A 22639-nucleotide genomic window follows, 5' to 3' on the forward strand; every position below is an offset into this window, starting at 1 on the left:
TCCACTCTACTAGTCATATCCTCAAAAAATTCTAGAAGATTTGTCATGCATGATTTCCCTTTCATAAATCCATGCTGACTTGGACCGATCCTGTCACTGCTTTCCAAATGCACTGCTATTTCATCCTTAGTAATTGATTCCAACATTTTCCCCACTACTGATGTCAGGCTAACCGGTCTATAATTACCCGTTTTCTCTCTCCCTCCTTTTAAAAAAAAGTGGTGTTACATTAGCTACCCTCCAGTCCATAGGAACTGATCCAGAGTCGATAGACTGTTGGAAAATGATCACCAATGCATCCACTATTTCTAGGGCCACTTCCTTAAGTACTCTGGGATGCAGACTGTCAGGCCCTGGGATTTATCCATCTTCAATTCCATCAATTTCCCTAACACAATTTCTTGACGAATAAGGATTTCCTTCAGTTCCTCCCTCTCGCGAGACTTTTGGACCCCTAGTATTTCCGTAAGCTTATATATGCCTTCCTTCGTGAAGACAGAACCAAAGTATTTGTTCAATTGGTCTGCCATTTCTTTGTTCCCCATTATAAATTCACCTGATTCTGACTGCAAAGGACCTACGTTTGTCTTCACTAATCTTTTTCTCTTCACATATCTATTGAAGCTTTTGCAGTCAATTTTTATGTTCCCTGCAAGCTTACTCTCATACTCTATTTTCCCCCTCTTAATTAAACCCTTTGTCCTCCTCTGCTGAATTCTAAATTTGCTGCTTTTTCTGACCAATTTATATGCCTCTTCCTTGGATTTAACACTATCCCTAATTTCCCTTGTTAGCCACGGTTGAGCCACCTTCCCCATTTTTTTTAACTCCAGACAGGGATGTACAATTGTTGAAGTTCATCCATGTGATCTTTAAATGTTTGCCATTGCCTATCCACTGTCAACCCTTTAAGTATCATTCGCCAGTCTATTCTAGCCAATTCATGTCTCATACCATCGAAGTTACCTTTTCCTAAGTTCAGGACCCTAGTCTCTGAATTAACTGTGTCACTCTCCATCTTAATAAAGAATTCTACCATATTATGGTCACTCTTCCCCAAGGGACCTCGCACAACAAGATTGCTAATTAGTCCATTCTCATTACACATCACCCAGTCTAGGATGGCCAGCTCTTTAGTTGGTTCCTCAACATATTGGTCTAGAAAACCATCCCTAATACACTCCAGGAAATCCTCCTCTACTGTATTACTACCAGTTTGGTTAGCCCAATCTATATGTTGATTAAAGCCTCCTATGATAACTGCTGTACCTTTATTGAATGCATCCCTTATTTCTTGTTTGATGCTGACCCCAACCTCACTACTACTGTTTGGAGGTCTGTACACAACTCCCACTAGCGTTTTCTTCCCTTTGTTATTCCGCAGCTCTACCCATACAGATTCCACATCATCCAAGCTAATGTCCTTCCTTACTATTGCGTTAATTTCCTCTTTATCCAGCAATGCTACCCCACCTCCTTTTTCTTTGTCTATCCTTCCTGAATGTTAAACAACGCTGGATGTTGAGTTCTCAGCCTTGGTCACCCTGGAGCCATGTCTCCGTAATCCCAATTATTTCATATTCGTTAATAGCTGCCTGCGCAGTTAATTCGTCCACTTTATTATGAATACTCCTTGCATTGTGGCACAGAGCCTTCAGGCTTGTCTTTTTAATACATTTTGTCCCTTTAGAATTTTGCTGTAATGTGGTCCTTTTTGATTTTTGCCTTGCGTTTCTCTGCCCTCCAGTTTTACTTTTCTTCTTCCTATCTTTTGCTTCTGCCCCTATTTTATTTCCCTCTCTCTCCCTGCAGAGGTTCCCATCCCCTGCCATATTAGTTTAACACCTCCCCAACAGCACGAGCAAAAACTCACCCAAGTGTAGCCTAAAGGCCTGTTGAGAGACCTGGCGGTACTTTGGCAGGGAGATTCCTCAAAGATCTGCAAAGACCGCTCGGCGGCAAAAAAACAAATGTGGGCGGCAGCGTGCGGGAGCTCCCAATCACAGCGGCAAATGCAATCTTCGCCGAAGTGCCACCGAGGATTGAGTCGGGACCAGGGAGGGGGGGGCACATAAAAATAAAAATTTACACAAAATAAAACCCACTGGAAAACTTTCAGGGGACTCCCTCCACCTGAATCGCTGCAAAAAAATTAAAATAAAAAAAGTTTACGAACCTTTTTTTTGCAGGTCTTCATACTGGGGTTAGACCTGCCTCTATGCAGTGGTCCTTCCCCCTGCTGCTGCCAATGCCCGCCCGGAGGAATCTGGCAGCTCGGCGGGTGGGAGGACACTTACGCGCCTTGTGCGCTAGCAGACGTCAGCGGGCGGTTCCCAGTGGTCCTTCCCTACCGCCGGCGGGAGGCCTAGAGGAAACTGGCACCGAGGGCAGACCGCCCAGAAAACTTGACGGCAGCGGGCGGTGAGTGCACCAAGTTCAGGGCCAAAGTCTCTTTAGTTTTCTTTGTCCATAGCACAATTAGAATCATGATGAATGCAATGCTGTTTTGTCAAGAAATATAGTGCTCAGATCAGGGTACTTGTAAGAAGCAGCTAAAAATAACAATTTAGGTATTTGTGTCACACAGCCCGTTAAATCATTAATTTAGCAATCCAATCTAAATGAAAACCAACAAATACTTTACAGAAAGGTGTACTTTACACAAATACAGTTTGGATGTGCAAACGTGCAATTGTCTCCAGATGAAAGGTGACATTGGGTTAATTGGCCCTGAATATCCACAGACTGCGATGCCAGCAGTTACATGGGATCGTACCCATGGCTGACTTCCAGTGTTGACCCCGCCGGGGTTGGTAGGGTCAGTGGAGTCGACGACATGTGCACAGAGCCAGTGGACACCTGTGCCAGTAAAGCACATCTCTGACGCCTATCTGCCCATTGCAATCGGAAAATCTAGCTCCTGCCCACCATTAGGAAGGGCTGCCAGGGGACCGGAGCCTTGCTGGTGGTGGGCATGGGTTGGAAAATTGGTCATCCAACCTTGTGTGCCTAATTCACAGCCTTCTCAATTTTTCAAAGTGCAACTTTTGGGGCCTACAAGGAAGCTGTGCTGCAGGCAAATGCACACCACATTTAAATGGAATATTTATGCAAATTAGGTCACGTAGAGAATTTCACAACTGCAGGTGATGCTCAACGATTAGTACACACTTTCCAAAATACAATGGGCACATGTCAGCTATTGCCTCGGCCTGCTTTGGAGTGTTTCATATGTTGTTAAAGTCTGTTTTTTTGGTCAGTGAACATTCATATCCTGCATTCTTTTCCTCTATATTTCTGTCTTCAGTTTGGTAAGTCACATCTTACTGGTCTTTCCAATTACAGTTGCAGTATAAGTTGTACCTAAAAACTTTGGGTTTATTCATAGTACTGCGTGAATTGGATGCGAAGGATCAATTTATCAGGAAACAAAATCTTCAGGTCCAGAAATGTGTTTTTTGGTGCTTTTGTGCTTTTGTTCCCCTGCTGATGGTCATTGTGATGGGATGAGCATTTCTTGTAACTTTCTGCCACTAGTATAATGGAAATTTTAGGGTAGTTTAATGAGCTGTTCCCTCTTTCAATGGTCTTGCTTTATTTCCCATCAGGAGACTTTGTGTCCTTTATGAACAAGAAGCTGCAGCCATGCAGATTCCTGTCCCTGTAAATACCTTGTACAATCCTTGTACTAAATTGTTCGTACCCACTGCACTTTATTACTCTCTCCCAACTAGAGTGGGTGTTATTTACACACCACACTCAAGCTGGGCTCATAAGAACATAAGAACATAAGAAATAGGAGCAGGAGTAGGCCATTCAGCTCCTCAAGCCTGCTCTGCCATTCAATAAGATCATGGTTCTACCTCAACTCCACTTTCTTGCACTATCCCTATATACCTTGATTTCCTTAATATCAAAAAATCTATTGATCTCTGTCTTGAATATACTCAACAACTGAGCCTCCACAGCCCTCCAAAGATTCCAAAGATTCACTACCTGCTGAATGAAGACATTTCTCCTCATCTTAGTCCTAAATAAGAACATAAGAATTAGAAGCAGTAGCAGGCCATTCGGCTCCTTGAGCCTGCTCCGCTATTCAATGGGATCATGGCTGATCTTTAACCTCAACTCTACTTTCCTGCACTATCCCCATATCTCTTGATTCCCTAAATATTCAATGGCCGGCCCCTTATTCTGAGTCTGTGACCCCCTGGTTCTAAACTCCCCAACCAGGGGAAACATCCTCCCTTCATCTACCGTCAAGCCCTGTAAGAATTTTGTATGTTTCAATGAGATCACCTATCATTCTTCTAAACTCTAGAGCCTAGTCTACTCAATCTCTCCTCAAAGGACAATCCCCCCATCCCAGGAATCAGTCTGGTAAACCTTCGTTGCACTTCCTCTATGGCAAGTATATCCTTTCTTAGGTAAGGAGACCAAAACTGTACACAATACTCCAGGTGCGATCTCACCAGGGCCCTATATAATTGCAGTAAGATGTCTTTATTCTTATACTCAAGTCTTCTTGTAATAAAGGCCAACATGCCATTTGCTTTCTTAATTGCTTGCTGTGCCTGCATGTTAACTTTCAGTGGTTCGTGTACAAGGACCCTATGAACACCAACATTTCCCAATCTCTCACCATTTAAAAAATATTCTGCTTTTCTCCACATTATATTCCATTTGCCATGTTCTTGTCCACTCACTTAACCTGTCTTTATCTCCTTGAGGCCTCTTTGCATCCTCCTCACAACTTACATTCTTAGTATAAATTAACAAATTATTTACAGAAATAAAATAAGGGCACATGCAAAACAGTACAATATTTTGCACAATAATAGCTATAATTGGCCTAATCTTTAAAAACTGCATTCAGCTTCTGACAGCAATGAATGTAGTAAGGGTCTCTTTAGCAACAGCCTGTAATACACTTGACTCAGTTTTGGTCCTGTTTTACCCAGGACCACCTTGGTTTCCATGATTTTGTGGATCAGTCTTTCATTTTGTCTGTCTGCATTGACTCTACACTAGAGACTTAAAATGTTCCATTTGCTCTTAGAGTTCCTGGAATGCATTGCAAATTCCAGTTTGATACAAGAAAAATGAATATTAATGGCATAATGTTTTCTTTAAGAGCCCTAGTTCCAGAATACATGTTGTGCTGTATGTAAGTTGGTGGCAAACGTCAACTCCTAGAAGCCAGACATGCTGAAGCCAGGCAGCCAACTTAGACTTTCGCCAGTCTTAGCTTTATGTTTATATAGAGCATCTAAAATCCGGAGTTCTGACATCCGGACTCCGGACCGATCGGTGGCAGGGTCGTCCGGAATTCGTAAAATGTTCCGGAATCCAGACCCGCCAACCCTGCCGACCTCGGGGTCCTTCCGCTACCCGACCTCGGGCCTCGTCTCACCTCGCCTCGCTCGCCGCCGCTGCCCTTACCTCGGGGCGTCCTCGCCCACCTGCCTGAACAACATCTCTGCGACGGAGCCCGCCTGATTAGCTCCACCATGGCGGGGCCCGCCCGAACACCTCCTCCTTGGTGGGACCCGCCCGAACACCTCCTCCTCGGTGGGACCCGCCCGAACACTTCCTCCTCGGTGTGACCCGCCCGAACACATCCTCCTCGGTGGGACCCGCCCGAACACCTCCTCCTCGGTGGGACCCGCCCGAACACCTCCTCCTCGGTGGGACCCGCCCGAACACCTCCTCCTCGGTGGGACCCGCCCGAACACCTCCTCCTCGGTGGTAACCGCCCGAACACCTCCTCCTCGGTGGGACCCGCCCGAACACCTCCTCCTCGGTGGGAACCGCCCGAACACCTCTTCCTCGGTGGGACCCACCCGAACACCTCCTCCTCGGTGGGACCCGCCCGAACACCTACTCCTCGGTGGTAACCGCCCGAACACCTCCTCCTCGGTGGGACCCGCCCGAACACCTCCTCCTCGGTGGGACCCGCCCGAACACCTCCTCCTCGGTGGGACCTGCCCGAACACCTCCTCCTTGGTGGGACCCGCCCGAACACCTCCTTCTTGGTGGGACCCGCCCGAACACCTCCTCCTTCGTGGGGCCGGCCCGAACACCTCCTCCTTGGTGGGACTCGCCCGAACACCTCCTCCTTGGCGGTGCCAGCCCGAACACCTCCTCCTTGGTGGGGCCCGCCCGAACACCTCGTCCCTGGTGGGGCCCGCCCGAACACCTCCTCCTTCGTGGGGCCCGCCCGAACACCTCCTCCTTGGTGGGGCCCGTCCGAACACCTCCTCCTTGGTGGGGCCCGCCCGAACACCTCCTTGGTGGGGCCCGCCCGAACACCTCCTCCTTGGCGGGGCCCGCCCGAACACCTCCTCCTTGGTGGGGCCCGCCCGAACACCTCCTCCTTGGTGGGGCCCGCCCGAACACCTCCTCCTTCGTGGGGCCCGTCCGAACACCTCCTCCTTGGTGGGACCCGCCCGAACACCTCCCCCTTGGTGGGGCCCGCCCGAACACCTCTTCCTTGGTGGGGCCCGCCCGAACACGTCCTCCTTCGTGGGGCCCGCCCGAACACCTCCCCCTTGGTGGGGCCTGCCTGAACACCTCCTCCTCGGCGGTGTCCCGCCCGAACAGCTTTGCTTCGACGGGGCCCACCCAAACAATTCCTTGGCGGCAGGGCCCGCCCAAACAGCTCCTTTGCGGCGGGGCCAGCGGCCCGAACAGCTCCTCAGCGGGGACCCCCCACCATTTCTGACGTTCCGAAATCCGGAAATACCCGAACCTGGGCTCGGGTGTTTTCGGATTCGTGACATCAGAAAAACGATCCAAAGTCCAGAAAAACGCGGAATCCGAAATGACCTCAATTCTGAGGGCTCTGGATTCTGGACGATGCACCTGTACATAAAGCCAATTCTGCCTCTATCTAACTGTTCTATATGAATAAAGAGTCTGACTGGATACTGTGAGCTCAAAGTAAAGTGTGACCTTCATCTTTTATTGCAGGCCTCCAGAGTGCCTCTCCAGCCTGTGAGGCCTCCTTAAGTACCTGTGCTCCCAAGGGATTGTGGGATCCCTTGGGCCTCCAGGGGATGAGCCCTCTGATGGCTGTATAAGGTATATATAAGTTTCCATACATAACAACACTCCCCCCCCCGCTCCCCCCTAAAGGCAATAGTGTAACTATTTACAAGGTGAGTTGATCTGGGGCCTTTCTTTCCCTGGTTGATCGTCTCGGTGCAAATGCTGGTTTTGGTGAATCATTTGTTGGACCCTTGCTGGGCTGCTGTGCAGCTGGCCTTGCTGGGCTGCATGGTGTGGTGAGTCATGCTGGGCTGCTGTGGGTGATGGGTTCTGCTTCGTGGTCAAACGCGATGTCGGTTGCCACTGGTGGGTATGTTGGGGGGGTCAAATAATGTGGGGTCCAAAGTGGATTGCTCAGGATAGTCCGCGAATCTGAGTTTGATTTGGTCCAAGTGTTTCCAGTGAATGAGTCCATTTGAAAGTTTGACCCGAAACACCCTGCTCCCCTCTTTGGCCACAATAGTGCCGGGAAGCCATTTGGGGTGTTTTCCATAATTCAATACAAATACAGGATCATTGATTTCAATTTCGCGTGACACATTTGCACTATCATGATATGTACTTTGTTGAAGCCACCTGCTCTCTACCTCTTCATGTAGATCAGGGTGGACTAACGAGAGCCTTGTTATAAGTGCCCTTTTCATGAGCAGTTCAGCAGGTGGAATCCCAGTGAGCGAGTGGGATCTCGTGCGGTAGCTAAGCAGGACTCGGGATAGGTGAGTCTGCAGTCAGCCTTCAGTTACTCTCTTTAAGCCCTGCTTGATAGTTTGCACTGCTCTCTCTGCCTGACCATTGGATGCTGGTTTGAACGGGGCAGATGTAACATGTTTGATCCCGTTGCGGGTCATGAACTCTTTGAACTTGGCTCTGGTAAAACACGGCCCGTTGTCACTCACAAGGACAACAGTTAGTCCGTGCGTGGCAAACATGGCCCGCAGGCTTTCAGTGGTGGCAGCGGACGTGCTTGCCGACATTATCTCACATTCAATCCATTTGGAATATGCATCTATAACCACAAGGAACATTTTACCCAAAAACAGGCCTGCATGGTCGACATGAACCCTAGACCATGGTTTGGAGGGCCAAGACCATAAACTTAGTGTCGCCTCCCTGGGTGCATTGCTTAACTGCGAGCATGTGTGCACGCAGGACTCCAAGTCCGCATCGTTACCGGGCCACCACATGTGGGATCAGGCTGTCGCTTTCATCATTACGATGCCTGGGTGGGTACTGTGGAGGTCATTGATGAAAGTGTCTCTGCCCTTCTTGGGACCACTATCCAATTGCCCCACAGAAGGCAGTCTGCCTGTATAGACATTTCACTTTTGCGCCACTGGTACGGCTTTATCTCTTCCTGCATTTCCACTGGGACACTGGACCAGCTCCCGTGAAGCTCACAATTTTTTACTAGGGACAGTAAGGGGTCCTGGCTCATCTAGGTTCTAATCTATCGGGCTGTGACGGGTGATTGCTCACTCTCAAATGCTTCCATAACCATGACTAAATCTGCGGGCTGTGCCATTTCCACCCCGTGGTGGGCAATGGCAGCCTACTGAGATCATCAGCACAGTTTTCTGTGCCTGGCTTGTGGCGGATGACGTAGTTGTATGCGGACAACGTGAGCGCCCATCTCTGGATGCGGGCCGATGCATTCGTATTTATCCCCTTACTCTCGGAAAATAGAGATATTAGGGCTTATGGTCCATTTCCAATTCAAATTTTAGCCGAAACAGATATTGATGCATTTTATTTACCCCATAGACACACGCTAACGCTTCTTTTTCAACCATGCTGTAAGCTCTCTCAACCTCTCAGCCTTAGACAGACATCTGGATGCATAAGCTACCGGTTGCAATTTCCCAGATTCATTAGCTTGTTGCAATACACATCCGACGCCATACAACGATGCATCACATGCTAATACCAAACGCTTACATGGATCATACAACACAAGCAATTTGTTTGAGCATAACACTTTTCTAGCTTTAACAAAGGCATTTTCTTGGCTTTTGCCCCATACCCATTTGTCTCCTTTACGCAGTCAGGTGTGCAGTGGTTCTAACAGTGTGCTGAGACCCAGTAAGAAGTTCAGGAGTCCTAGAAATGACCGCAGCTCCGTCACGCTCTGTGGCCTCGGTGTGTTCTTGATTGCCTCCATCTTCGAATCGGTGGGCCTGATGTCATCCGCCGCGATTCTTCTCCTCAGGAACTCCACTTCAGGCGCCAGGAAACGCACTTCGAGCATTTCAATCTGAGCCCCACGCGGTTGAGTCGACTAAGAACCTCCTCCAGGTTCTGCAGATGCTAGACTGTGTCCCGACCTGTAACTAAAATATTGTCCTGGAAGACCACCGTGTGCGAGATCGACTTCAGTAAGCTTCCCATGTTTCTCTGGAATATCGCTGCAGCTGATCGAATCCAAACGGGCATTGGTTATAAATGAAGAGACCTTTGTGCGTGTTGATGCAGGTGAGGCCCTTTGATGATTCCTCCAGCTCCTGCGTCATGTAAGCTAAGGTCAAGTCCAGTTTCATGAACGTCTTTCCTTCCACCAGCGTAGCAAAAAGGTCGTCAGCCTTTGGCAGTGTGTATTGATCCTGCAGGGAGAAACGATTGATAGTTACTTTGTAATCACCACAGATTCTGACGGTGCCATCTCCCTTGAAGACTGGGACAATCGGACTGGCCCACTCGTTGAATTCAATCAGCGAAATGATGCCCTCTCTTTGCAGCCGGTCCAGCTCAATCTCCCTCTCTCTCATCATGTGCAGTACTGGTCTCGCCTTGTGATGGATGGGTTGTGCCCCCGGAATTAGGTGGATCTGCACTTTTGCTCCTTGGAACTTCCCGATGCCTTGTTCGAACAGTGAAGGGAATTTGTTTAAGACCTGGGCACACAAAGTGTCGTCAGCGGATGAGAGCGCTCGGACGTCATTCCCAGTTCCAGCGTATCTTGCCCAGCCAGCTCCTGCTGAGCAGCATGAGGCCAATCGGCCAGTACCACCCAGAGTGGTAACTTGTGCACCGCTCCATCGTAGGAGACCTTTACAGTAGCACTGCCGATTACAGGAATCAGTTCTTTCATGTAAGTTCTCAGTTTAGTGCGAATGGGAGTCAGGACTGGCCTTGAGGCCTTGCTGCACCACAATTTATCGAAAGTCTTTTCGCTCATAATGGACTGGCTTGCACCCGTGTCCAGCTCCATTGACACCGGGAGTCCATTTAATTCAACCTTCAGCATTATCGGGGGACACTTTGTTGTGAATTTGTGCACCCCATATACCTCTGCCTCCTCGGTCTGAGGCTCTGGTTCGTCGTGATCCGCCATGGATCTGTCCTCCTCTGTAACATGGTGGTTTGCAGGATTAACAGGGTTTGCAGCTCGCCTGCACATACATTGGTGGTGTCCCATTGTTCCACAGCCCTTGCAAACATACCCTTTAAAGCGGCATGAATGGAAATGATGATTACCCACACAGCGCCAACAAGGTGTTAATGGCCTTACATTCATCACCCTTGATGGTGGACTCTGAGACATCTGCAGACGTGCAGCTGCAGGCATGTGGGGCCTGCCCTGTACGTTGTGATTTGAAAACAATATCATTTTGTTCGCAGTACTTGTAACAACACTTGTGCGCTGAGAGATTTTCTTCGTGTTGTCACTGGTGGCAATCAACGTCTGGCTATCGCTATGGCCTTATTCAAGGTTGGGGTCTCCACAGTCAAAAGTTTGCGAAGTATCACTTCATGGCCAATGCCAAGTACGAAAAAGTCTCTGAGCATGTGCTCCAAGTGTCCTTCATATTCGCAATATCTTGGCTCGGCGACATAACTCGTCCACTTCCTAGCCTTCAGACCTTTTGTATGTGTAGAACTGGTACCTCGCCATCAGAACGCTTTCCTTTGGGTTTAGATGCTCCCGGACCAGTGTGCACAAATCATCATACGATTTCTCTGTGGATTTTGCTGGAGCAAGCAGATTTTTCATGAGGCCATACGTTGGTGCCCTGCAGATGGTGAGGAGAATCGCCCTTTGTTTGGCAGCGTTCGCTTCTCCTTTCAGCTTGTTGGCCACGAAGTATTAGTCGAGTCGCTCCACGAAGGTTTCCTAATCATCTCCCTCCGAGAATTTCTCCAGGATGCCCACTGTTCTCTGCATCGTTGGGTTCGTCATCTGTATCTCATCGCCAGTTGCTATGTATGAATATTCTGACTGGTACTGTGAGCTCAAAGTAAAGTGTGACCGTAGTCTTTTATTGCAGGTCTCCAGAAAGCCTCGCCAGCCTGTGAGGCCTCCTTAAGTACCTGTGCTCCCAAGAGATTGTGGGATCCCTTGGGACTCCTGGGGATGAGCCCTCTGGTGGCTGTCCAAGGTATATACAAGTTTACATACATAACACTAACTATGCACAATGGAATGTGTCACACTCGTGAAGATGCCACTTGTTCCATGGTATTCTTCACTTGAGTAAATCCCTCCCGTAGAAGGATGTGATGTCAAAAGGACACTATTGCACATTCTCCACCAGCAACTACTCATGGAGGGCTCAAGTGATGTGGAAAATGTATCTTGCTCCATATGAAGGCAGGCCCAGTAAGGAGATAATCCCTTGTCCCTATATGTGGCATGAGTTCACACACTGGCCAGGTTGTGTTTTCAGTGCTGTCACTTCTACTTTCTCCAACTTATTTAAGCTCCCAGTGCAGCTTCCTTGAATTTAGTGCTTAAATTCTCCTGGGTGCCATTAGCTATGCTAGTGCTGATGCTGGGGCAGAAGCAGTGCTATACACCAGCTACTGTGATGTGCCAGGGTCCATAGTGCTACTTGCTCTTGTCTCTTCTTGGGAAGAACCTATAGGAAGAGAGAAAGAAGATTTATGGTGGACCCCAAGGTAATGCCTTCAAAGAGACATAAGTTCATAAGGCACTTCGTGCATCATACAGCTGCTTAGCACATGTAGCTTCACTGGGAAGCATTAAGAAAGTGAATGTGGAAAGGATAATAATAATTGGATGATACTTGTTGAGTGGTGGCACCACACCACCAAACTCACCTTTGCCAATCTCTGCGATAGATTGTCGGTGGAAAATAGTGAGCGCCATCTCCTCATAATGGGTGAACTGCTTAAGCATGATTGTTTTCGAGCCTGTCCTGGTGCTCCCGCTGTGGCTATGTGCAGCCATGGCCTTTAAACAGAACATATTTAGGAAGATGACAGCAAATATCTGAGCACCCTCAATCAGTGTGCCCCAATCACTCCCTTCCCAGGACCAGGAATTTGCAAATGAACTAATGTAGTGTTTTTGCTGGCAGTACGCATTGCACATTGAACTTTGAATTACTATGTGCAATGTATTACTGAGCTCCACTGCAATTGGGCCTTTCACCTTCTGTTGTATGAGGAAATGGTGTGAGACAGAGCATCTAAGGCCCTTAAGGAAACTGCTCAGACCCAATGGAAGAAGGTGACCGTAGCAGTGAGTATTTCATGCACAACCCCATGCATACAACTCAGTGTTACAAGAAGTTTAATCATAGTCTGATACAGAAAAGAGGAGACATTTGCCCCATCGTGCCTGTGCCGGCTCTTTGGTCGAGCTATCCAATTAATTCCACTCCCCCGCTCTGTGATCAAACATGGGACACAATTTGCACACAGCAAGGTTCCATGAACAGCAATGAGATAAATGATCAGATTTTTGTGATGTTTTTTGTGATGTTTCTCGGCAGAATTGAGCCCACGACCTTATAACTCAAAAGTGAGATGACAACCTGAGATAATTATGAAATGTTTTTAAATCCTAGGGTTTTATAGCATGCTGTGTATACCCATATTTTTACTTATTATGAAAGGAAACTCTCTGCCTCAGTGTACTATTCCACTGTTAGTTGCATTTTCTATATATATTTTCATACTGAGCATTTTGGGGGTATAGTTCAATAAATTGGAATGGATTTGGCAACACATGAACTGACAGTAATTTCAAATCTAAGGACAGAATTTTGATTTTGGAATCTCTGGGCCCATCTGCCCGCACTTCAAAAGATCCTTTCTGTTTGTTTCTTCACGTAAAGAAACAAAGGCCCTGATGTTGACTGGGGCGGACTTCATAAGCGGTTGGGTCTGGAGGGGTGGGGGTGGCTTCCTGCTTGTGCTCCTTCTCCTCCTCCTGCTCTTGGCCCACAAGCAGTGCTGTAAAGGGCACTTACCTTTTCCCTGAAGCTGTCCTTGCCTCCCTTGAGCTGCCAGGTTTCCCAGTGCCTGGGAAATCTGGCCTGTCAGGGTTAAACCTGTAAATTAGTTTAAATGGGAGGCTCCCAGCTGCCTTATAATAGTTAAATGGCCAACCCGCCTCCTGGGAGCAGTTAGCTGCCCACCCCCTGTCCCTCCTCCATTAAACCCGGAAGTGGGCAGTCAGGTTGGAGATGGGTTGGGGTTGAGTTTGCGATTTAAACATTTTTTTTACATCTCACCCGACCTCAACCCAACCATTTTTGGGGGTTACAATTACCCCCAAAGGGTCTGCACACATTTCTTCAATTTGACCTTTTTGATAGGTAACGTCCCATCAAACCAGGGCAGTGTTAATCTTGACAGATTCTTATTAGGTCCCAAATACTGTGTTTTATTCAATACATATTTTAAATAGGATCAATTTGTCTGTTTATAAAACCCCACATCCAAAATGTTTACCTGCAGTTAACAAGCCACACTGTTCCTTCAGACTAAATATGTATTGATAAGAAGATCTGATTTTACAATGATGCAGAGTTCTTTTAGCAATAATCTCAACAGATGTTAAAGAGTTAGTACAAATGTGACAACTATAATAAAAATAGAATACATTATCTTCAATAGTAACAGAAACCTATATTTCTCAAAACAGCATCTGGTGTCTTCAATAAAAATGTTAAGCCAAAGTATTTGATCCAGGATGATGTCTTCTAAAGACACGATTTTAAGGAACAGATATTTGGTCAAAAGTATACATATAAATATTGTGATGTAAATTTTTCACCACAGAATAAAAGGATTCAATAAAAACCTCCAATATTAAGAAAGTAGCTGCAGGACAATTTTGGGGAAATATATAGAGAAGCAACTCACATATTATTTGAGATACTATTAAATTAAATTCATTCTGCTAAATAGAAACAAGAAGCGAATTTCATCAAACCTGATCTTTGTTCTTCTATTGCATTAATTGTCCATTTCAAGATGTTGTAAATATCCACCCACTTCTAAACATACAGTGAAGAAAAAAATCTCCTACCTGACCTATGCCAACCAAAATTCATTGTTTTGGTGGCAGGACGTGTGGAAATCCAAAGGGAAAAGAGGCTAACTAGCATACTGCCAAAATCCGTCAGTAAATGCGCTGCATCTGTCATGATGGCCAAACTGTGAGCAAAGTAGCCACCTGAAAGCCAAAAAAAAAACAAGACAAACCCTTTATTTATTTAATGTTACTTAGGAAGCTATACATAAGCCACGTATTAGCTGGACTTATAGTGAGTGCCTTAGATAGTATTTCTGTTGAGACAGCCATTATATTACGAACCACGATAGGTGAATCATTCTTTGCGGCAGCATCGCAACATGTTTTACATATTACTTCTGCAATAGGGTCGAATCAAAATACCCAAGGTGCTAAAAACAAGTGAACTGACTGCTGGAAAAAATACGTCAACAACCAAAGCGTGCCCTTTTACAATCAGTGTAAGCCTCCAGCCTTTCAGCAAGAGGTTTAAAGATCGACAAAGCTCTTTACTTCATATCGTCAGACACCACACATTATAGTTCATAGTGGATCATTTTTCAGCCACTATCATTTCCAATCTGCAAAGGGTTTATCACAGAGCCTGCCATTGAGGAAATACCATGCAACATTAATTTAACATTTGTTTATTTTTAGCATTGTCATTTTAAACTGGTATATTGTAAATATGTGCAGGTATTAATCAATGACAAAATGGATCAGTTCCTATGGATTGGAGGGTAGCTAATGTAACGCCACTTTTTAAGAAAGGAGGGAGAGAGAAAACGGGTAATTATAGACTGGTTAGCCTGACATCAGTAGTGGGGAAAATGTTGGAATCAATCATTATGGATGAAATAGCAGCACATTTGGAAAGCAGTGATAGGATCGGTCCAAGTCAGCATGGATTTATGAAAGGGAAATCATGCTGAACAAATCTTCTAAAAATTTTTGAGGATGTAACTGGTAGAGTGGATAAGGGAGAACCAGTTGATGTGGTGTATTTGGACTTTCAAAAGGCTTTTGACAAGGTCCCACACAAGAGATTGGTGTGCAAAAATAAAGCATATGGTATTGGGGGTAATGTACTGACGTGGATAGAGAACTAGTTGGCAGACAGGAAGCAGAGAGGCGGGATAAATGGGTCCTTTTCAGAATGGCAGGCAGTGACTAGTGGGGTGCTGCAGGGCTCAGTGCTGGGACCCCAGCTATTTACAATATACATTAATGATTTAGATGAAGGAATTGAGTGTAATATCTCCAAGTTTGCAGATGACACTAAGCTGGGTGGCGGTGTGAGCTGTGAGAAGGATGCTAAGAGGCTGCAGGGTGACTTGGACAGGTTAGGTGAGTGGGCAAACACATGGCAGATGCAGTATAATGTGGAAAAATGTGAGGTTATCCACTTTGGTGGCAAAAACACGAAGGCAGAATATTATCTGAATGGCGGCAGATTAGGAAAAGGAGAGGTGCAACGAGACCTGGGTGTCTTGGTACATCAGTCATTGAAAGTTGGCAAGCAGGTACAGCAGGTGTTGAAGAAGGCAAATGATATGTTGGTCTTCATAGCTAGGGGATTTGAGTACAGGATCAGGGAGGTCTTACTGCAGTTGTACAGGGCCTTAGTGAGGCCTCACCTGGAATATTGTGTTCAATTTTGGTCTCCTAATCTGAGGAAGGATGTTCTTGCTATTGAGGGAGTGCAGTGAAAGTTCACCAGACTGATCCCCGGGATGGCAGGACTGACATATGAGGAGAGACTGGATCTACTGGACCTGTATTCACTGGAGTTTAGAAGGATGAGAGGGGATCTCATAGAATATAAAATTCTGACGGGACTGGACAGGTTAGATGCAGGAAGAATGTTCCCGATGTTGGGGAAGTCCAGAACCAGAGGACAAATTCTAAGGATAAGGAGTAAGCCATTTAGGACTGAGATGAGGAGAAACTTCTTCACTCAGAGAGTTGTTAACCTGTGGAATTCCCTACCGCAGTGTTTTTGCCAGTTCATTGGATATATTCAAGAGGGAGTTAGATATGACCCTTACGGCTAAAGGGATCAAGGGGTATGGAGAGAAAGCAGGAAAGGAGTACTGAGGTGAATGATCAGCCACAATCTTATTGAATGGTAGTGCAGGCTCGAAGGGCCGATTGGCCTACTCCTGCACCTATTTTCTATGTTTCTATGAGTTCACCACAGGATTCATCAACCATGTTAAAAAATATATCTTTTTGCTCAATGGAAACATTGTGCTATTGAGCACTCACATAGTAAAACTGATTGTACATTTTAATAACTTTTTAATATTATATTCTGCTACCTTGGTTAAAGAAAGAAATATTCATGATGTTAATGGCCTTTTGAATTTAAGAGAATATTAAAGAGGCATCTGCTCGCCATATGATTAACATTTTGCCCAAAATCGGTGTATGCCTAATGCATACACTCAGTGACTCCCACAGCCTGACAGTCACAGTGCCCATCTAAAAACAACAACTTGTATTTATATAGAACCTTTAAAGTAGTAAAAATACAAAGGCATTTTATAGGAGTATTATAAGACATAAGGAGAAATTAGGAAAGGCTTGGTCAAAGAGGTAGGTTTTAAGGAGCATCTTAAAGAAGGAAAGTGTTGCGTATGCAATAACTCAACAGGCTTAGTACCGTGAACTCAATCAGGTGCGACCTGACTACTTTATTAGCTCTCAATGTGAGGATTAAACATGGAGGCTTTCTTTATATACAAGGGCTGCACGTGTGTGTCTGTGGCCCAATGACCTCCGACATTCGCTCCCCATGGTGGCAGGTAAACCCAGGCATACATACATTACATCATTCCCCCCCCCTCAAGGTCTTGGGCATCAGTCCTATTTACAAATTGAGATGGTCCAGGGCTTTCCGCTTCCTAGTTGATCGTCTCAGTTCAATTCCAGATCTGGGTGAGCTCTCCGAGTCATTCATGACTTAAGGCTGGGTAGCCGATCTAATGGGAGTGTCAGAGTCCATGTCGGGGATTGAAGGTCCAGATTCATTGACAATAGCAGGGTCTTCTGATGGCTGAATATGAATCGCTTGGTCATTGATGGTGTCTTCTTCAAGCTGTTCCGGTTCGTCTGTATGCCACAATTTCATCTGATCAATGTGCCTCCTGCATGTTTGCCCATTAGTGAGCCTGACAATAAGCACCCTGTTACCCTCCTTGGCCGTAACAGTGCCAGTGACCCACTTGGGACCTTGACCATAATTTAGCACATACACAGGATCATTAATAGAGATGTCGTGTGACACGGCAGTGCGATCATGATACCACTGCTGATGTTGACATCTGTTTTCAACGTGTTCGTTAAGATCAGGGTGGACAAGCGAGAGCCTGGTCTTGAGACCTCTCTTCATTAACAGTTCACCGGGGGGGACCCTGGTAAGTATGTGGGGTCTCGTCCTGTAACTAAGCAGTATGCGTGACAAGCGAGTCTGCAAAGAACCGCGAGTTACGCGTTTCAGGCCCTGCTTGATGGTTTGGACGGCCCGCTCCGCTTGACCATTGGACGCGGGTTTGAATGGTGCTGACCTCACGTGCTTGATACCATTGAGTCTCATAAACTCTTAAATTCCAAACTCGTGAAGTACAATCCGTTGCCGCTCACAACGATGTCGGGCAGACTATGAGTGGCGAACATGGCACGAAGGCTCTCAATGGTGGCTGTGGATGTGCTGGATGACATGATTACACATTCTATCCATTTGGAATACGTATTTGTTATGCATGGAGAAAGAGTCAGACTGAACACTGTGAGCTCAAAGTGTGACCTTAGTCTTTTATTGCAGGTTCCAGAGTGCCTCTCCAACCTGTGAGGCCTCCTTAAATACCTGTGCTCCCAAGGGATTATGGGATCCCTTGGGACTCCAGGGGATGAGCCCTCAGGTGGCTGTACAGAGTAAATATAAGTTTACATATATAACAACACTCTCCACCAAAGTTAACAGTGTAACTATTTACAATGTGAGTCGATCTGGGGCTCTTCTTGCCTTGGTTGATCGTCTCGATGTGAAAGCTGGTGTTGTTGAATCATTTGTTGGGCCCTCGCTGGGCTGCTGTGCAGCTGGCCTTGCTGGACTGCCTGGTGTGTTGGTTCCTGCTGGGCTGCTTCGTGGTGCAGTGGTGCCGGTTGCCACTGGTGTGTATGTTGGGGGATCAAAAAAGATAGGGTCCAAGGTGGGTTGATCAGAGTAGTCCGTGAATCTGAGTTTAATTTGGTACAAGTGTTACCGGTGAATGAGTCCATTTGAAAGTTTGACCCGAAACACCCTGCTCCCCTCTTTGGTTACGACAGTGCGCGGAAGCCACTTGGGACCTTGTCCATAATTTAATACAAATACATGATCATTAATTTCAATATCGCGAGACACATTTGCGCTATCATGGTATGCACTTTGTTGAAGCCGCCTGCTTGCTACCTGTTCATGTAGATCAGGGTGAACTAACGAGAGCCTTGTCTTAAGTGCTCTTTTCATGAGCAGTTCAGCAGGTGGGATCCCAGTGAGTGATTGGGGTCTCGTGCGGTAGCTAAGCAGGACTCGGGATAGACGAGTCTGCAGTGAACCTTCAGTTACCCTCTTCAAGCCTTGCTTGATGGTTTGCACTGCTCTCTCAGCCTGACCATTGGACGCTGGTTTAAACGGGGCAGATGTGACATGTTTGATCCCGTTGCGGGTCATGAATTCTTTGAACTCAGCATTGGTAAAACATGGTCTGTTGTCGCTCATCAGGACATCGGGTAAGCCGTGTGTGGTAAACATGGCCTGCAGGCTTTCAGTGGTGACAGCGGACGTGCTAGCCAACATTATCTCACATTCAACCCACTTAGAATACGCGTCTACAACCACAAGGAACATTTTGCCCAAGAACGGGCCTGCATAGTCAACGTGTACCCTAGACCACCGTTTGGAGGGCTAAGACCATAAACTTAGCGGTGCGTCCCTGGGTACATTGCTTAGCTGCGAGCATGTATTACATCTGTGCACAAAGGACTCTAAGTCCGCATCGATGCCGGGCCACCACACGTGGGATCTGGCTATCGCTTTCATCTCCACAGTACCCACCATGAGTACTGTGGAGGTCATTGATGAAGCTGTCTCTGCTCTTCTTGGGGACCACTACTCAATTGCCCCACAGAAGGCAGTCTGCTTGTATAGACATTTCATCTTTGCACCGCTGGAACGGCTTTATCTCTTCCTGCATTTCCACTAGGACACTGGACCAGCTCCCGTGAAGCACACAGCTTTTGACTAGAGATAATAAGGGGTCCTGGCTTGTTCAGGTTTTGATCTGTCGGGCAGTGACAAGTGATTTCTCACTCTCAAATGCTTCCATAGCCATAGCTAGATCTGCAGGCTGCACCATTTCCACCCCTATGGTGGGCAATGGCAGCCTACTGAGAGCTTTGGCGCAGTTTTCTGTGCCTGGCCTGTGGCGGATGGCGTAGTTGTATGCGGACAACATGAGGTCCCATCTTTGGATGCGGACCGATGCGTTGGTATTTATCCCTTTACTTTCGGAAAACAGGGATATAAGTGGCTTATGGTCGGTTTTTGATTCGAATTTTAGCCCAAACAGGTATTGATGCATTTTCTTTACCCCATAGACACATGCTAATACTTCTTTCTCAATCATGCTGTAGGCTCTGTCAGCCTTAGACAGACTCCTGGATGCATAAGCAACCGGTTGCAGTTTCCCAAAATCATTAGCTTGTTGCAATACACACCCGATGCCATATGACAACGCATCTCATGCTGGTACCAAATGCTTACATGGATCGTACAACACAAGCAATTTGTTTGAGCATAACAATTTTCTCACTTTTACAAAGGCGCTTTCTTGGCTTTTGCTCCAAACCCATTCGTCCCCTTTCCATAGTAAGACATGCACTGGTTCTAACAGTGTGCTAAGACCCGAGAAGAAGTTATCAACGTACTTCAGGAGTCCCAGAAACGACCACAGCTCCGTCACATTCTGTGGCCTCGGTGCGTTCTCGATTGCCTCCGTCTTCGCGTTGGTTGGCCTGAGGCCGTCCGCCGCAATCCTCCTTCCCAAGAACTCCACTTCAGGCTCCAGGAAAACACACTTCAAGCATTTAACCTGAACCCCACGCGGTTGAGTCGACTAAGAACCTCCTCCAGGTGCTGCAGATGCTCGACTGTGTTGCGACCTGTGACCAAGATGTCGTTCTGGAAGACTATGGTGTACGGGCCGGACTTCGGTAGGCTTTCCACGTTTCTCTGGAATATCGCCACAACTGATCGGATTCCAAACGGGCATCTGTTATAAACAAAAAGACCTTTGTGCGTGTTGATGCAGGTGAGGGCCTTTGATGATTCCTCCAGTTCCTGCATCATGTAGGCTGAAGTCAGATCCAGCTTCGTGAACATCTTTCCTCCCGCCAGGGTTGCAAAGAGGTCGTCGGCTTTTGGTAGTGTGTATTGGTCCTGCAGGGAGAAAAGATTGATAGTTACTTTGTAATCGTCACAGATTCTGACGGTGCTGTCTCCCTTGAGCACTGGGACGATAGGACTGGTCCACTCGTCGAACTCGATTGGTGAAATGATGCCCTCTCTTTGCAGCCGGTCTAGCTCGATCTCTACCCTTTCTCTCATCATGTACGGTACTGCTCTCCCCTTGTGATGGATGGGTCGTGCCCCATCCAGGTGGATCTACACTTTTGCTCCTTGGAATTTCCCGATGCCTGGTTCGAACAGCGAAGGATATTTGTTTAAGACCTGGGCACATGAAGTGCTGTCAAGGGCGATAGCGCTCGGACGTCGTCCCAGTTCCAGTGTATCTTTCCCAGTCAGCTCCTGCCGAGCAACGTGGGACCATCACCCAGTACCAGCCAGAGTGGTAGCTTGTGCACCGCTCCATCGTAGGAGATCTTTACGGTAGCACTGCCGATTACAGGAATCAGTTCTTTTGTGTAAGTTCTGAGTTTCGTGCGAACTGGAGTTAAGACTGGCCTTGAGGCCTTGTTGCACCACAATCTTTCGAAAGTCTTTTTGCCCATGATGGACTGGCTCGCGCCCGTGTCCAGCTCCATTGAATGGTGTCCATTTAGTTCAACATTCAGCATTATCGGGGGAAAATTCGTGGTGAATGTGTGCACCCCATGTACCTCTGCCTCCTCGGTCTGAGGCTCTGGTTCGTCATGATCTTCTGTGGATCTGTCCTTCTCTGCAACATAGTGGTTTGCAAATTTAGCAGGATTTGCAGCTCGCCTGCACACTCATTGGAGGTGTTCCATTGTTCCACAGCCCTTGCAAACGTACCCTTTGAATCGGCATGACTGGAAACGATGATCACCCCCGCAGCACCAACAAGGTGTTAATGGCCTTGCATTCATCATCCTTAATGCTGGACTCTGAGACATCTGCGGACGTGCAGCTGCAGGTATGTGTGACCTGCCCTGTACGTTACGATTCGAAAACAACATCACTTTGTTCACAGTACTTGTAGCAGCACTTGTGTGCTGAGAGATTTGGTTCTTATTATCACTGGTGGCAATGAACGCCTCGGCTATCGCTATGGCCTTACTCAAAGTTGTGGTCTCTACAGTCAAACGTTTGCAAAGTATGGTTTCGTGGGGAATGCCAAGTATGAAAAAGTCTCTGAGCATGTGCCCCAAATGTCCTTCAAATTCGCAATGTCTTGCAAGGCGTCTTGCTCAGCGACATAACTCGCCACTTCCTGGCCTTCAGACCTTTTGTAGGTGTAGAACCGGTACCTCGCCATCAGAACGCTTTCTTTTGGATTCAAATGCTCTCGGACCAGTGTGCACAGTGTGTACGATTTCTCCGTGGGTTTCACTGGAGTGAGCAGATTCTTCATGAGGCCATACGTTGGTGCCCCACAGACGGTGAGGAGGATTGCCCTTCGTTTGGCAGCATTCTCTTCCCCATCTCGCTCGTTGGCCACAAAGTATTAGTCAAGTCGCTCCACAAAAGTTTCCCAATCATCTCCCTCCGAGAATTTCTCCAGGATGCCCGCTGTGCTCTGCATCTTTGGGTTTGCTATCTGTATCTCATCGACAGTTATTATGTATGGAGAAAGAGTCAGACTGAACACTGTGAGCTCAAAGTAAAGTGTGACCTTAGTCTTTTATTGCAGGTCTCCAGAGTGCCTCTCCAACCTGTGAGGCCTCCTTAAATACCTGTGCTCCCAAGGGGTTATGGGATCCCTTGGGACTCCAGGGGATGAGCCCTCTGGTGGCTGTACAGAGAAAATACAAGTTCACATATATAACAGTATCCATCACCAGCAAAAACATTTTGCCCAGGAA

At 47.0% G+C, this 22639-nt stretch overlaps 1 protein-coding gene across 1 annotated transcript in view; it reads right to left on the reverse strand.

Annotated features, from left to right (window-relative positions):
- Window positions 1–22639, reverse strand: part of slc30a2 (solute carrier family 30 member 2) — a 170017-nt gene that overhangs the window by 83003 nt on the left and 64375 nt on the right. The window contains exon 3 of the mRNA XM_070884415.1: window positions 14327–14473. Coding sequence (XP_070740516.1) covers window positions 14327–14473 — 147 coding nt within the window. The remainder of the gene's footprint in view (window positions 1–14326; window positions 14474–22639) is intronic.

The sequence above is a fragment of the Pristiophorus japonicus genome, chromosome 7, assembly GCF_044704955.1.
Source record: "Pristiophorus japonicus isolate sPriJap1 chromosome 7, sPriJap1.hap1, whole genome shotgun sequence".
NCBI classification, from domain to species: domain Eukaryota; kingdom Metazoa; phylum Chordata; class Chondrichthyes; family Pristiophoridae; genus Pristiophorus; species Pristiophorus japonicus.